We start from the raw sequence: 14,505 nt of genomic DNA, 5'->3' as shown, positions 1-14,505 counted from the left end.
ACGTCTGCACCAGACCTCCAGCTGATACAGACTGGTAAATTTGGGAATAAAATGCTATGGTGAAATAATTTACAGTTGGCAGCATTTCTCAATTGGCAGCATGACTTCTGCTTGAATGTTTTTTTTTCACCTAATGTCAGAAAGTTTCACATTCACTCATCCTGCTGTGTAGCAAGAATTGCTCTGTGCAGTGTAAAGTGTGATATGCAGATATATGAATGGTAAATTGCAATGCGTGCTTAGTCATTTGTGTGTTTTCCCATAGAGAATTAGAGTAATATTATAGTTTCTTCGTGACAGGTCCTCTTCAGATCAGTAATATAATTCTAGTTGCTCCAGGCATCCAGTCAGATTCACTGTCTTGATCCCACATTCTTGCTGTGGGTAGTGATTGATGATAGCATTTTAATTGATATAGTTCAATTCCTGATTTCTTTAGGCCAGAACTGTTGAGGAGAAACACCTGTGGACTCACCACATCAAGAAGCTCATCATAGAAAACCACCATGCCATCATTCCACAGAAGGTGAAGCCTAACTTGCTGACACTGATGAAATGATATCTTCCCTGTGAAGAAAAATTAGAATCATTCTTCCCATTTGTTTATATTTATATTTTCTTTTCTTTTTTTCAAGGCCAAGGAAGCAATTCTAAAGATGGATGCCATGTGTAAGTCTACTAAATAAATAATGTATTGAACAAACATTCATAGATTTAGAGAATACCCCTTTCTTAGACCAGATTTTGGGCTTTTACTGGAATGTTTTCAGTGCAATATACAATCTACTTCACAGATGACCAGGGCAGTGTAAGACCTGGGGCCCACTGGTAGAGTTTTTTGGAAATCACTCAAGGCTTGCCATTTTTTTGAATCGCTGAAGTCACGCTATTTTAAACGCGATTCCTGGAGCAGTTGAGATTTGGCTGCAACCATTGAATGTGATTGCCCGAAAAATGCTGCATGCAGCACCGTGCGATCGTAACTCAAGTGGAACCATCCCTATACGGTTCCGCTGTTGTAGCATTTTGCCGATCCACGCCAGTGGGCCTCAGGCCTTATAGCTGGTAGGACACTGCATAATTGGCTTTCGCCACACCTGGGCTAAATTTTATTTCACTTGAACTCCTCTTTGCCATGTTTTACATAGCAAATCACATTGTGTTACTATTGCACAGTGTTATCTCGCCATGCTGGACAGCTGAAGAATATGCTGTCTTTGTTTTATGAGGGCCACCATCTTACTTTCTGCAATGGGCAGAGCTTATGATTCTAAGTTTCATTGGTCACTTGCTTTTGACAGTGAATGATTGTCTGCCTCTAAGATCCCCTGAAATTTGTCACTATATGGGGACAGAAAGGTGGTCAGTGGGGCAGCTCTGAATGTTTAGAGCTGTTTAGTGTAGAAGTGGACAGGAAAAAAAACGCATTTCTCCTGGAAACAGCATGACGTGCAAACAAAAAGTATATATGGAATAGTATTTGAAATGGTTACTTACGCATAGCGTTTTTTTTTTTTTTTCCAAAAGTGTTCTTGAGCTCGAAAAGTCCAGTTACTAAATCAACACTTGAATCAAAATGGCATGTTCGCTTGGGAGCAGCCACGTTTGCAGATTAGATATGAATCTGCTTAGGGAACCTTAACTGAGAGGGATGTGGATGTTTCCTTTTTAAACAATACCAGTTGCCTGGCAGTCCTGCTGATCTATTTGGGTGCAGCAGTGACTGAGTCTCACACTTGAAACAAGCATGCAGCTAATCCAGTCTGACTTCAGTCAGAGCACCTGATCTGCATGCTTGTTGAGGGGCTGTGGCTAAAAGTATTAGAGACACAGGATCAGTAGGAGAGTCAGGCAACTGGCATTATTTTAAAACGAAAAATCCATATCCTTCTCAGTTTAGGTTACCTTTAATCTTCTATGCTCACTTGGATCTCTTTGAGCCTTATGTAAGATCGGTATGCGTTTTTTGACCAGTTGAAAAAAGGAAACCTTAAGTAATGGGGTTTTATTTGTAGCTAAAAATATATAAAATCAAAATGAAACCCTGCTATGTTGCTAATTGTGATATTTTTAGTAATGTGTCTATATGAAACACAGAAGCGGGAAAATCGTAGCCAGATGACCCTGCAGTATATGTAGCCAAATTTAGTATCTGCACCGATCCCCCCCCATTTGGGCAGCCAGATGATCCCTGCAATATATGTAGCATAATGTAGCCCCCTCCAGTATAGATAGCCCAGATGAACCCCTTAGTCTGAGCGACAGACGGGGCAGAACCCGGAGGAGGTGAGTGTATGGTTTAATATGGGGGAAGAAATATAAAAAGGGATGAGTCCCTGTCACAGGAGCCCTAGTGGTCGGAACGCGAAATGCCTTCCAAACGGTGCCAGCGCACGGATCGTGCAAACTCTGGTCGCAGTCAATGCGTAGGAACCGTTGGGAATTGGCCGCAGACAAACCAGAAGGGAGCCTGTGAGGTACGGTAATTACAACTTACACACGATTTCAGGGTATAACTGCCACCACCACTGGTATGGGCCAGTGGACCCGACTGACTGACTAGTCCTGCGAATAAAAACGGTTAAACACACTTTATTCTGTCTAGATATCAACAATAGTAGTAGCGTCTCTTCAGAGACCTGGGCTCAGTTTCTTTGTATGGCTGAAAAGCAGGGTAGCGGAACAGTGAATGACTTTGATAAAGTCTTTTATTCACGGGCAACATGAATAATTAATATATACAGACAATTATTAAAATCAACAATTATTGAAACATTAATAGCCAGTATGAAAAATAAAAGAAAGGGAGAAAAAATACTTAGTTCCTGGAAAGATGTCCTTTAGTGGGAAGAATCAAAGTTCCTTGGTAAAGTCCTTTGTTTCAGCTCAATTTAAAATTCAAGCAAAATGGAAAATGTCCTTTGTTTCAGTTCAGACAAGATGGCCGATCAAGATGGCCGCTAGCCATGTGTCCTCTGGCTAGCCCCAGACAGCTCTCATACAGATGGAATGTGGAGGACTGAGGGCCCGCCTCTTTGGGGGTGTGGCAATGCCGGCCCTCTCTGGGTTACCAACCAATGACAGTTCATTCCCTCTGAGAGATTTTAGGGCTAAACTTATAAAATGCCGTAACTCATGAACGATACATGTCATATTTAGAGGGATAGCAGATTCATACTTGTCAGAAAATACCGATTAATATGACATCAGACATGGCTAGGGCAGCGGAGCAGGTTCCTGAGAAGATTCATACCGCAGTAACCGGACGGGCTATGGCGATGAATTTCATATCAGCACGTTGGGCACACTTTAACGAATAAGACTATATGAATTTTATAGCTGTGCGATATACGGTCTCCATTTAATAGGTAAGAAACCCTATCCCACAGGTTTTCATATCTGCCTTGTCGGTGCCGCTCCGGCTGCTTTGTCATGGCCCCCTGGAGAGCCAGTTTCCTGGTTCTTTTCATGGGGCCATCTGGCTGTGGGGGGAAAGGAGCTGGTCCCTGCAGGGAATCTGGCCACATGCGACATTCCTGAGGGGTGAGGGGAATGCTTTGCTCACAGGTGAACAGATCTCTGGATTAAAAAAAACACAAAAGTGTTGTTTTCTGATCGCTTGCACGACTGCACAGATCCGACAGGGAGCGATCAGGAAATCGACTGTGAATTCTCTAGATTCACCTGCGTTTCTCACGGCTGTTCCGTGACAGTCCTGGTAATGTGACTGTGGGTACATGTAAGAGTGATGTGCAGGTACTCTGCAGGAGAATAAGGCTATTCTTCCTCTATTACACATTCTTCATGCACAATCTGAACCAGGTTTATGGGTGATAGACAACACCTCTGTGTTCAATGTGCACAACATTCTCAGTGGATTCCCTGCAGCTCTGTGGGGAGTGCATATGTAGAGTATAGTACTACTGTGTAACAAAGTACACCTGAGACAGATGAAATTTAAAGTTTTATACATACCTGGGGCTTCCTCCAGCCCCCTTTAGGCCAATCAGTCCCTCGCTGTCCTCCTCCACCACCTAGATCTTCTGCTATGAGTACCGGTATTTCAGCCAGTCAGGACAGTCCGGCCACATGCCACTCCTACAGCCAGGAGCATTGTGCACCTGCGCAATAGTGCTGCGCAGGTGTAGTACTTGAGCCAGTCTGGCGCACTACGCCAGACTGGCTCAAGTACCTGGACTCATAGCAGAAGTTGCAGGTGGCGGAGGAGGACAGCGAGGGACTGATTAACCTGATTACATAGCCTAGGACCTGATAGATGTTCTTTGTTCCGGTCTGTACATTTTTTAAGTACTCTTACCAAGGACTAGTTTTAGTCTATGACTAAAGGGAATAAATATGGCAGTCTACATATCCTTCCCACTTCAGTTGTCTTTTAAAATCCCTAAGCGTTGGCAGTTAAGAGACGAATTTCATGTTACATACTTTCAGTCAACAAGATTCTAATATGCAAATTAGAGGAGTCTGAGTCGAGGAGTTTGAGTCGGTGGAATCCTAAACTGAGAAGTCGGTGGATTTTTGTGCCGACTCCACAGCCCTGCTAGAAACAGGGCATGGTTTGGACTTCCACATGCGCTCTTGCAGAGCCTTATGGCAGCTAGGCATAGTGGGATGTAAGGCATAGCCCGATATGGGTGTGGGACGAGAGGAGCCCATTGGTCACGACTTGACTCCCAGAAATAAATAGTGTACCTTAGATACTCGCATATAAGCCTAATTTTTCAGCGCAAAAAAAAATGTGCTGGAAAGATACCCCCTCAACTTATAAGCGAGTCACTGGAGCAGAACGGATGGTGGAGCAGGTTTTGTTACTGGCAAAGGAGCGTAAGGATCGTGCACTAGCAATCCTGCTCTTTCTAGCTGAGTCCCTGCTGGATCCGTCCGTCCCCCCCCCCCCCCCCAAATCCCCTGCAACATGGTGTACAGAGTGTGCTGGTCAAGACTTCCTGAGTCCCCTGGCTTGTGGAGCAGAGCATGCAATTAGCGGTGCAATGATCGGGGATTCTTCCAGTATGACAATAGCTGTCTCATATCTGACACCATCTAGTGGTGTCTTGAAGCACAGCTGTATCATCCTTGGGGCACATCTGGCTATGGGAGGGGTGACATGTACTGTGGGCACATCTGGCTGCTGTGGGGGCGCCTATACTGGGGAGGGGGCTTTTACGCAAGTCAATCACTTTTTCCTGGTTTCTGAGGGGAAAGTGGGTACCTCTGCTTATAAGCAGGTCAGCTTATATGCGAGTATACACGGTACGGCAGGGAACACATTTGACTTTTTCAGTTTTCCCCGTGCGTTTTTCCGCAGACTTTTTCTGCACACCAAGTGTGTTTCTATGCAGGAAAACGCACGTGTTTTTTCACAGTAGCTGATGTAATTGATAGAGAAAACTGACAAAATGTGCAGAGTCCTCATGCAGAATGTCAGGTTTTTTTTTCTGCGCGCGAACAACACAGTAAGTGTGAACTAGCATATCGATTAACATGAGTTCTCAGTTTTTCTGTGCAGAAAACGTGCACGAAGTGTGTTCCCTGCCTAAGTGTTTACGGGGGCTTTTTATAAAACATAATTTGTGTCTTCATATTGAGAGCGAAGTGCAAGAGTAGATTTTATTTAAAATGGACAAAAAAAATATTTTCTTATGCTAATTATTAGGTAGAAGAGAGTTTGATGTAACAAAGTATAAATTATATGTAGTTAGTCACAGAATTTTGTTATTTTTCAGATACTGGACATTATAGATACAGTCCAGAGAGAGTGAAAAAGACCATGTCAGCAGATGACCCCACACAGGTCACACACCGATCTGGCCGCAGGCAATCAGGTAAAGTATTCCGATGTGTGTACATCTGTAAAGAGGCAGATCTCTCTGAAATGAGCTTGTGCGCCAATCTAAATATTACTTTCTTCCTGTATCAGTATTGCAACTTCTTATATAGATAAAAACCTAAATGATCAGTGTGTTTTATCAGTGGCAAATATAAGGGGTAATTTTATGCATATGTGATTACACTGGATTGGCAGAAGTCTTACCAAAGCTGATTTATCTGCATCTCGATCACCTCTTGATCACCAATTCCCAGATTAGCCGATCTGACTTCCCTTTCAAATAATTGCTTCTTGCTGCATCTCTGCTTTGAGATTTCTCTGCTCTTGACTTCTAAATGCAAAAGACTTTCTTTCTTTCTTTCTTTCTTTCTTTCTTTCTTTCTTTCTTTCTTTCTTTCTTTCTTTCTATAAAAACCTTTAAATGAGCTCTGCAGCCTAAATCTTGAGGGACTTTATCAGTTAGTGAGTGGAAGCTGATAGACCTGTATGAGCACATTGCATGAATAATAGATTTCTGAGATTTTCATCAAATGATTAAAATGCACTGTGTGCTTTCATCCACCGAGGATTAGCTACAGGTTAGCCAAGCACTTCCTGCACATCTTCCTGCAGCTTACACTAAACCTATAGCCCTGGGAAATGCCTTCTGAGATGCCGCACACATTTCTGTTTTCTGCAGGAATGTGCTTTTGTACTCCTAATATGCACACATATGAATAAATTTAGTGAGTTAAAACAAATCCTAGTTCTCAGATCCCAGAGTGAGTGGCCATGGGACCAAACTGTGGGTGGGTTAGCAGTATAATCACTGCTGATGAGGAGAATCCCTGTCCATTCAGAGCATCTGATTTGCTTTCAACAGAGATCATGTGGCCAGTTTGTTGGTCAAAATTCCAGCGTCTGTCGGAGGCTGGAGCATCTCTGAAATTGTAGAGAGACCCCTATTGTCAAAAAACAAGTATCTATGCAAGAATGTTGCATAGATACTTGTTTTTTGACAATAGGGGATTCTCTACAATTTCAGTCATTCATAATGATGTCTTTCCTTGCGTTGAAAGACATCCATGGCTATAATTACTAGGTAATTCCAGATGGTGTTGGTACAGGGATTTTATCTGATTGCCATCTGAGTCAGTTTCCCTTTTGGGGCCAATAACTAATATAACGAAGAGGAACAGGCACTTCCTGAAGTCCCCTTGTAAATGTGTACTTTTCTGATAGCTTTTCAAACTTTGTCTTTTTTAAGCTTAATATTTTCTCTAATAAGTATATGTTATGATTGCCAGAATATGTATTGCCTTTCCTTCATAAGGGGAACATTACTTTAGATTTAATTTCTCATGATTGTACATGATTAGGAAAGGTAATTCCTTTTTTTCATGAATCTGTTATTTTCCAAAAAGATAAATCAGCCATTGGTAACTGTCCAATATTGCCGTCTGTTGATGTTTGTTGTGATTATTCTACTTCCTGCTGATAAAATCAAGTGCTTGAACACAACTATGTGCAGCTCCCCTGGAAATCTCCTGCCATAGTTGGTGACACCAATCGGAATTGTGCATAAGCTGGGAGACTGGTGATGGGACCTCACATGACCAAACATCCTAACAAGGTGTCTGTCCTGTCCCCAGATCCATACCGCTCTAAATACAGCCTTGGAATTGTTAAGGAGCGAGGCGGATGCAACACTGGCCGCAGAAAGTCTGGTGCGATATTTGTTGTTTTTCTTTAACCCCTGGAGCAGCGGTCAGAAGACTCAGGACTGTAGAGCGCAACAGAGATTTACATAAAGACTCCTCTTAGTCTAGCTATACCTGATTACAGTAAACAAACATTAGATAGTATCTGAGCATGTGATGAAAAAATACTAAATCAGCTTAACAGCAGGGAAAAGTCGAGACAGGCAAAAAAGGCTCTGGAAATGTGGGCGCTCCATGCCCCACCATAGGCCGTAATGTAAATTACGGCTATAGCAGCGCTCAGAGGATGGGAACACACTAGGCATAGATGCTAACGTTGCAGAAAACGCACATAATGCAAGTCAATGGGCCGCATGAAAAATGCATATGTTTGCGTTCAGCAATGTGCGCTTTTAAAAATGCTGGTTTTGTTGCATATTTTCCCAAAATGCATCAAAAACGCACATAATGAAAGTCAATGGTGACGCAGAGGTATTGCACTTTAGTGCGTTTTGCATGTGTGTTGTTTTTTTTTTTAGCTTCCTGTTGACTTCCTAGTGATTTGCATAAAATGCATTAAAAGACCGCATGCAAAACGCATATGCGTTATGTATATGCAAACTCATTAAAACTCAGGCAAAATGCGCGAAAAACGCATGTGCGGGAAAGCGCAAACTCACAGAAAACACAGGCAAACACACTAAAAACGCATATGAAGCAAAACTTGCCCTTTACCGCACCGCCAACAATAGCTGGAAATCCATGGCGGCCTGAAGAGGTGAAAGTAATTAATGCTGTCAGGAATTTTGCAGGAGCATGGTGAGCAGTTATGCGCCTATTGCCGGCGCCTTAATTACATGAACGCGTGAAAACTATGTATCAAAATGACAACTTGCGTATAGCCAGCAAATTTTACTGACTAAGGGAGCATGTATACACACACAATCGTCTCCCTTAGGGATCGGGAATAGACCCCTTGGGTGATGGTTCGGGGTCGAGTGCTGGAAAGGCGTAGCAGTGGAGGGGGAGAAAGGACGATGGTGTAACATCTGGCAGGTGGGGTGAAGGGAGGGACAATGGGATTGGGTGCCGCTGTCACTAATGATCTAGCGTGCCAGATGTTTATACAATGTCCTAATGGACATCTGTCCTCCGATGAAATTTGTTCATCGTGTGTTCGCTAATTGTTGGTCAATCTGGGACTGCTTGGTTTTCCGACCTATCTCTAGTCACAGATCTGAACAACAGTGCCCTTTTTGTTTTTCATTTTCGTGCCAAATGAGGCAGCTAAAAATTCAGTAAAAATGATTTTGGTTCTGCCACCTGAAACAGCAGAACTGATGGTGCCAACAGAAGGCGAAATTACTGAGCACCATTGTACTATTCAGATATGAGGGGATAGAGTACAGAGATACCTGTCTGTGAACATTACAGCTCTGTGGAAGTCTGTGCCACAGCCAGTAGCTGGTATATGAGCCCCTGACCACATACTTTAGTTATATCCATAATGTCCACTTATTAAGAAAATTATATACAGCTAAAAATATACTGCCACGGAGTACCTAAAGAGGACCAGAGATGATCAGTTAGCTGATGCAAACTGCATGCAGCATGAAACTGGGCCAATCGAAATTGGTGACATTTCCATGTAATCAGTTCACCAATCATCTCTGAAGAGGACTTGGGGTAACCTTTGTGCGTTAAGGTGCTATGATATAAAGGTACATTACTTGGTGTAGACAGGAGACCTGAACTCCTCATCTCAAAATGATCTTGTCTTTTTAACTTGTCATTGTCAAAACATTTTATCAGTCAGAACTGCCAGTGAGGTTAAACCTATCCTTCGCTAAATTACTGAAAGTATTTTAAACCTCTCAACAAATGTAAACAGTATAGAATGTTTGGGGGTCGTTTTTCATTTTCAATCTTGGGTGTGCTAGTTTCATATTCACTTTATTTATGATTTCTTATGTACATTTTCTTTTGTATTAATGTTTTTGTTTTTTTTAATATAGAACCTTCAAAGCATATTTTGAAGCAGCTTGGTGAGAAAGGTATGAACCTGTGTGACTTGTGCGATTTTCTCTGTGTTATTTAGTCCTCCATCACTTTAATGTGGCAACAGAACGTCACTTTCATGTTTGGCTCTTCATTCCCTCCCCTAAGCAGTTTAACAGGCATAATGGGAATAAATGGCAGCTGTTTTTTAGGAGTGTCTTTAAAATAACAGTTACATTAATGCTGGCCTAGTCTCTTCTAGCTTTTTACTCTGAGATTTTTTGCTTCTGCCCCCAAGCTAAGGAAGCACTGGTGTACCTGAGGTGAGCCTAAAGACAAAAACTACATACTTACCTAAGAAGAGGAAGGCCTCTGGATTCTTCAGAGGCTTCCCATATGCTGCTGGTCCCCACAGTTGCCATGCACGGTACTCCATATAATAGCCAACTGGAGCTTGTGAGATGTGTCATTGTGGCTGCGTTCCTCCTCACACCTGAGACCCGTCATACTGTGCCTGCACGAGTACGGCTGTCTATGCGCAGTACGCAGAAGCTGCTCGTATACGCTGTCATTTCCTGCAAGCACAGAACGGCCACGCTCATGCGTGAAGAGGAGCCCGGCCACCACAATAAAGGGCAGCAGCGGTAGTTTTCAGGAGGATGTGGGAAGCCTCTTATTAGGACAGTATCTAATTTTTTTCTTAAGGTTCCTCTTGGGTTCTTTTTAACCACTTAGGCTGCTGCGGCACCGCGTGCGCTCCCGCCGACTTCCGCTGCCCCTGAGATCAATGAATGGGAATACAGATCCCATTCCTTGATCTATGTCCCCCTAAGGAAAACCGACGACTTTCTCTGAAAAGCCGCGATTTTTCTATGTCCCACGTCACCTCTTCAGTTCCTGTAAGCAAGATCTCTCGCTTACAGGATGAAAAAATCAAAAAATCACTGTGACCATCTTGTAGCCAAGTAGTAAAACTACATCTACATACATATTTTAAAAAAATATGCACAATCCATTACATTTCAAATTACCCGTTTACCTCCCCACTCTGAAAAACCCCAAATATAATTTTTAATTAAAAATAAAAAAAATTACAATAAAAAAAACAAATAGTTACCTAAGGGTCTGAACTTTTTTAATATGCATGTCAAGCGAGTATATTACTATAATTTTTTTTAAATTATAAGCTTGTAAATAGTGATAGATGCAAATTGAGAAAATGCACCTTTATTTCCAAATAAAATATTGACGCCATACATTGTTATAGGGACATAATTTAAATTGTGTAATAACCAAGACAAATGGGCAAATAAAATACGTGGGTTTTTTAATGGCAGCATGTATTATTTTAAAGCTATAATGGCTGAAAACTGAGAAATGATTTTTTTAAAAATAAAAATTTTCTTAATATTCCCGTTAAAATGCATTTAGAAAAAAATAATTCTTAGGAAAATGTACCTCCCCAAGAAAGCCTAATTGATGGCGTAAAAAACAAGGTATAGATCAATTAATTGTGATTAAGTCATTGGCGAATGAATGGGAGGTGAAAGTTGCTCGGATGCATAAGGTGAAACGACACTGTAGGCTGAAGTGGCTAAAGAGAACCCAAGGCGGTTCCTTGGGAGGCAGATGGGCCATAGAGGAATGTTCTCTGCCTTATGACATGCCTCTGTATCCCCATACCGCTGCTCTCTGCCCCTACCCTGCGCTATAGCCCCCCTGAAATTAGCGCCAATATTTGTTGCTATCTCAAGGGTAAATAGAGTAGAGGGATTCCCTATTCAAAAAGCCCGCCAGGGGTGTTCCTGCAGGTTTTCCAAAGCTGATATTGGGCAGCTCTCTCTATAACTCCCTGGCATATACCCAGCCACCAGGGGGAGTACCCACAGCTTTTAGTAACCTAAACACGACATATGTGATTAATGTGCCTTTTTGCTAAGGACATTTGATGTGTGTCATCATTTCAATGTGCTTTATTGTTGCTTTTATATCATTTTTAACCATTGTTTCATTTTTTTTGTTTTCTTTCCCCGGTTGCGTTGGATCTGCAGTTGGTTTAAAAGTAAGCTTAGTTGTATACATTTATAACTGTTGGGAGTTTTGTGGGTCTGATTTACTAAGGGCTGTTTCACACATAGGGCTTGATTCACAAAGTAGGTTAGCACCGGATTTCTCAATTAGATCGCGCGCAAAGCTTTGTGCGCAAAGTTTTGCGCGCGCAAAGTCACATGCACGCGCTAAGTCCTATAGGCTTTAATGGGCACTTCGCTTTGAGCGCCCTGCGCTCTGTGCAGTGCGCGCAAAGTTTTACGCGCATAAAGTTTTGTGCGCGAAAAGCTCGTTTAGACGTGCTAAGGGGGTTTTCACAGGCGTGCTAACAGTTAGCACCTCTTTGTGAATCAAGCCCATAGTGTGCGATTATGCAAGGTTAAGTTAAAGTCCATTGACTTTCATGTTGCCAATTGCAGTACAGAAAGCATTGTCTCCCGTTGCAATGTAACGCATACAAGAACGTTTTATTACACAGCGTGCACAATTTCCCATTGGGATCTATTGTGTTGCTATTGTATTGTATTGTGTTGCTCCAAACTATAAGGCACCCTGTTGTGGATGCTGTGAAATGCATGCATGAAATCGCATTCCTGAACGCGTTGTGTATGTGAATGATCCCTAATGCATGTCCAGAGATTACCAAGCCTCTCCAGTGGGGTTATTTTGAAGCATTCAACAAACCTGTACTGGAATAATGTAAAAGGTGTCTAGTTCTTCCCCCCCCATATCAGATTACAATGTAGGCTGCTGAGAGGTTTGTGACACCTCCATTAACCACCTTGGCGGTAATGACGAGCTCAGCTCGTCCATGACCGCCGCGGTGGACAGCTCAGGCCCTGGTGGGCCGATTTTCACAATTTTTTTTCTTTACACACGCAGCTAGCACTTTGCTAGCTGCGCGTCTTAGACGCTCGCCACCGATGCGCCGCTACCCGCTGCGAAAGAGGCCCCTCCTCACACCCCTTGCGCCGTCTGGCCAATCACCGCCAGGCTGCGCTATGGGGTGGATCGGGACTCTTTCTGACGTCACGACGTCGATGACGTCATTCCGTACATCGCCATGGCGACGGGGTAAGCCCTAAAGGGAATCCCGTTCAGAACGGGATTTCCTGATGGGTTTGATCGCCGGCGGCGATCGGGTGGGAGGGATTCGGCAAGGGGGGGGGGGGGGGGGGGGAGAGAGAGAGAGAATCGGGTAGCTAGCGCCAGGCTAGCTACATGATTAAAAAAAGCAAAAAATACTGCTGCGCAGCCACCTTGGCGATCTTAATAGGACGCCAGGGTGGTTAAACCACTATCACAAAAACAGCTATTTCGCTAACTTTTCAGCAAGCTGCTATTCTTCCCAACCTCCCCCAGAATGACCCAGAGGCAGGGACTGCAATCTGATACCGCATAATAGATCATTAAAGGAAAATATTCCATCCAGGTTTGCTGGATCACTTTTGAGTGAGTGTGTGCGCAGTGTCTGCTGAGTGCGACTGTCAATCATCCACTGTTTATGTGCTCGGGTTTTGATAGTGGACCATTTAGGTAGACTCAGTATTTATTGTGTATAAGATGAATGAGTGGAACAGCATAGTTCCAGGCATCACAGTGTGATGTGTCCAAGGTCTGTGTGAAGTGTCTAATATGCAGATATTATGCTGTGGAATCATAATAATCTGAACATTTGTATTGCGCTTTTCTCCTGTTGGACTCAAATGGCTCAAGAGCTGCAGCCACAAAGGGTGCACTCAGTGCGCCACCTTGCAGTGTTAGGAAGTCTTGCCCAATGATTTCTTACTAGCCAGGATTTAAACCCTGGTCTACCACATCAAGGGCAGAGCCCTTAACCAGTACACTATCCATCATTGTCACCATTTTTTCCCTTGTCTGCTCAGTTTAGAGGCTGCATTTCTGAGTAAATTCTCAATTCATTTGCAAACAAATCATGCCTCACTTCAACAGTCTCTTTTTATATTTACTAATTCCTCTATAGTCAGACTTGCATTGACAGGCAAGTGAAAGGTGACCGGTGGGGTATATTTCCGGAATCCTGGGCATAGAGAGCCAAGGGGTATTGTACCTGTATGTGCTGCTCATCGGAATGTGCCTGGCCATTGCCTGTGGCCTGGTTCAGAATGGGGTGCTTTTCTGCAGCAGTTCAGCGCTAAGCCCTGTCCCTATGGGACCATTCTCATTGCAGCGTTTGTGATTTGTATAAATCAATCACAAAATCATTTGGCGATTCTTTCCCCAAATGGGAATCTCAAAACGCATAGCCAAAAATGTGCACAGCAAATTTTTTGTGATCTTATTTAAACCAGCCCTAAGGAGAAGAGATGAGGACGGATGCCAGGAAAACAATGTGACACGGGGAAATTAAACTTCCCAAATTGATTTTTCCCTGAGCAGGGGGGATAGGTCAGGACTATGTGGCCACTCAGCACCATCATCAGATAGTAGTCCAAAATTGAGCAACTGTCATCTCTATGCAGCTCCACCTAAAAATGATCCTATAGTCCTTACATTAAGGATTATAAAACCTAACACAACGACCATTTTTGTCTGAAAACTAAATTGAAGTAGTACTTCATGTTTTTTTCAACCATTGTTCTTAAATATTATTATTATTATTATTATTATTATTATTATTATTATTATTATTACATTATTAGAAAACTGACCTTTTCTGCAGCACTATACAGAGCACATAGTCATATCACTAACTGCCCTCTAGAGGAGCTCACAATCATCTCCCTGTCATTTTGTAAGGCAGATGTTTGGGTGGATCAGTTACATAATGTATAACCTAGTACAGAGGCTACTATATGTTTTAAAAAAAATCAAAAATTCTGCAGTATTGATATGACAAACACTAGATAAATGACCATATAAAAAAATATATCTCTCATCCTAGAAAACTATGCTTGGTGAAATTTCCCT

The 14,505-nt window shown here is 42.6% G+C and overlaps 1 protein-coding gene across 1 annotated transcript in view; it reads left to right on the top strand.

The window, feature by feature from the left end:
• The window catches only part of PLEKHG3 (pleckstrin homology and RhoGEF domain containing G3), a 253,659-nt gene that overhangs the window by 216,017 nt on the left and 23,137 nt on the right, over positions 1 to 14,505 (top strand). The window contains exons 12-16 of the mRNA XM_068253443.1: positions 440 to 526; positions 636 to 669; positions 5,745 to 5,843; positions 9,543 to 9,581; positions 11,577 to 11,587. Of these exons, the coding sequence (XP_068109544.1) occupies positions 440 to 526; positions 636 to 669; positions 5,745 to 5,843; positions 9,543 to 9,581; positions 11,577 to 11,587 (270 nt within the window). The remainder of the gene's footprint in view (positions 1 to 439; positions 527 to 635; positions 670 to 5,744; positions 5,844 to 9,542; positions 9,582 to 11,576; positions 11,588 to 14,505) is intronic.

Source organism: Hyperolius riggenbachi, chromosome 9 (genome assembly GCF_040937935.1).
Source record: "Hyperolius riggenbachi isolate aHypRig1 chromosome 9, aHypRig1.pri, whole genome shotgun sequence".
In the NCBI taxonomy this organism is placed as follows: Eukaryota; Metazoa; Chordata; class Amphibia; order Anura; family Hyperoliidae; genus Hyperolius; species Hyperolius riggenbachi.
The sequence above is the reverse complement of the archived record's forward strand: the minus strand, read 5'-3'. Positions and strand labels throughout refer to the sequence as shown.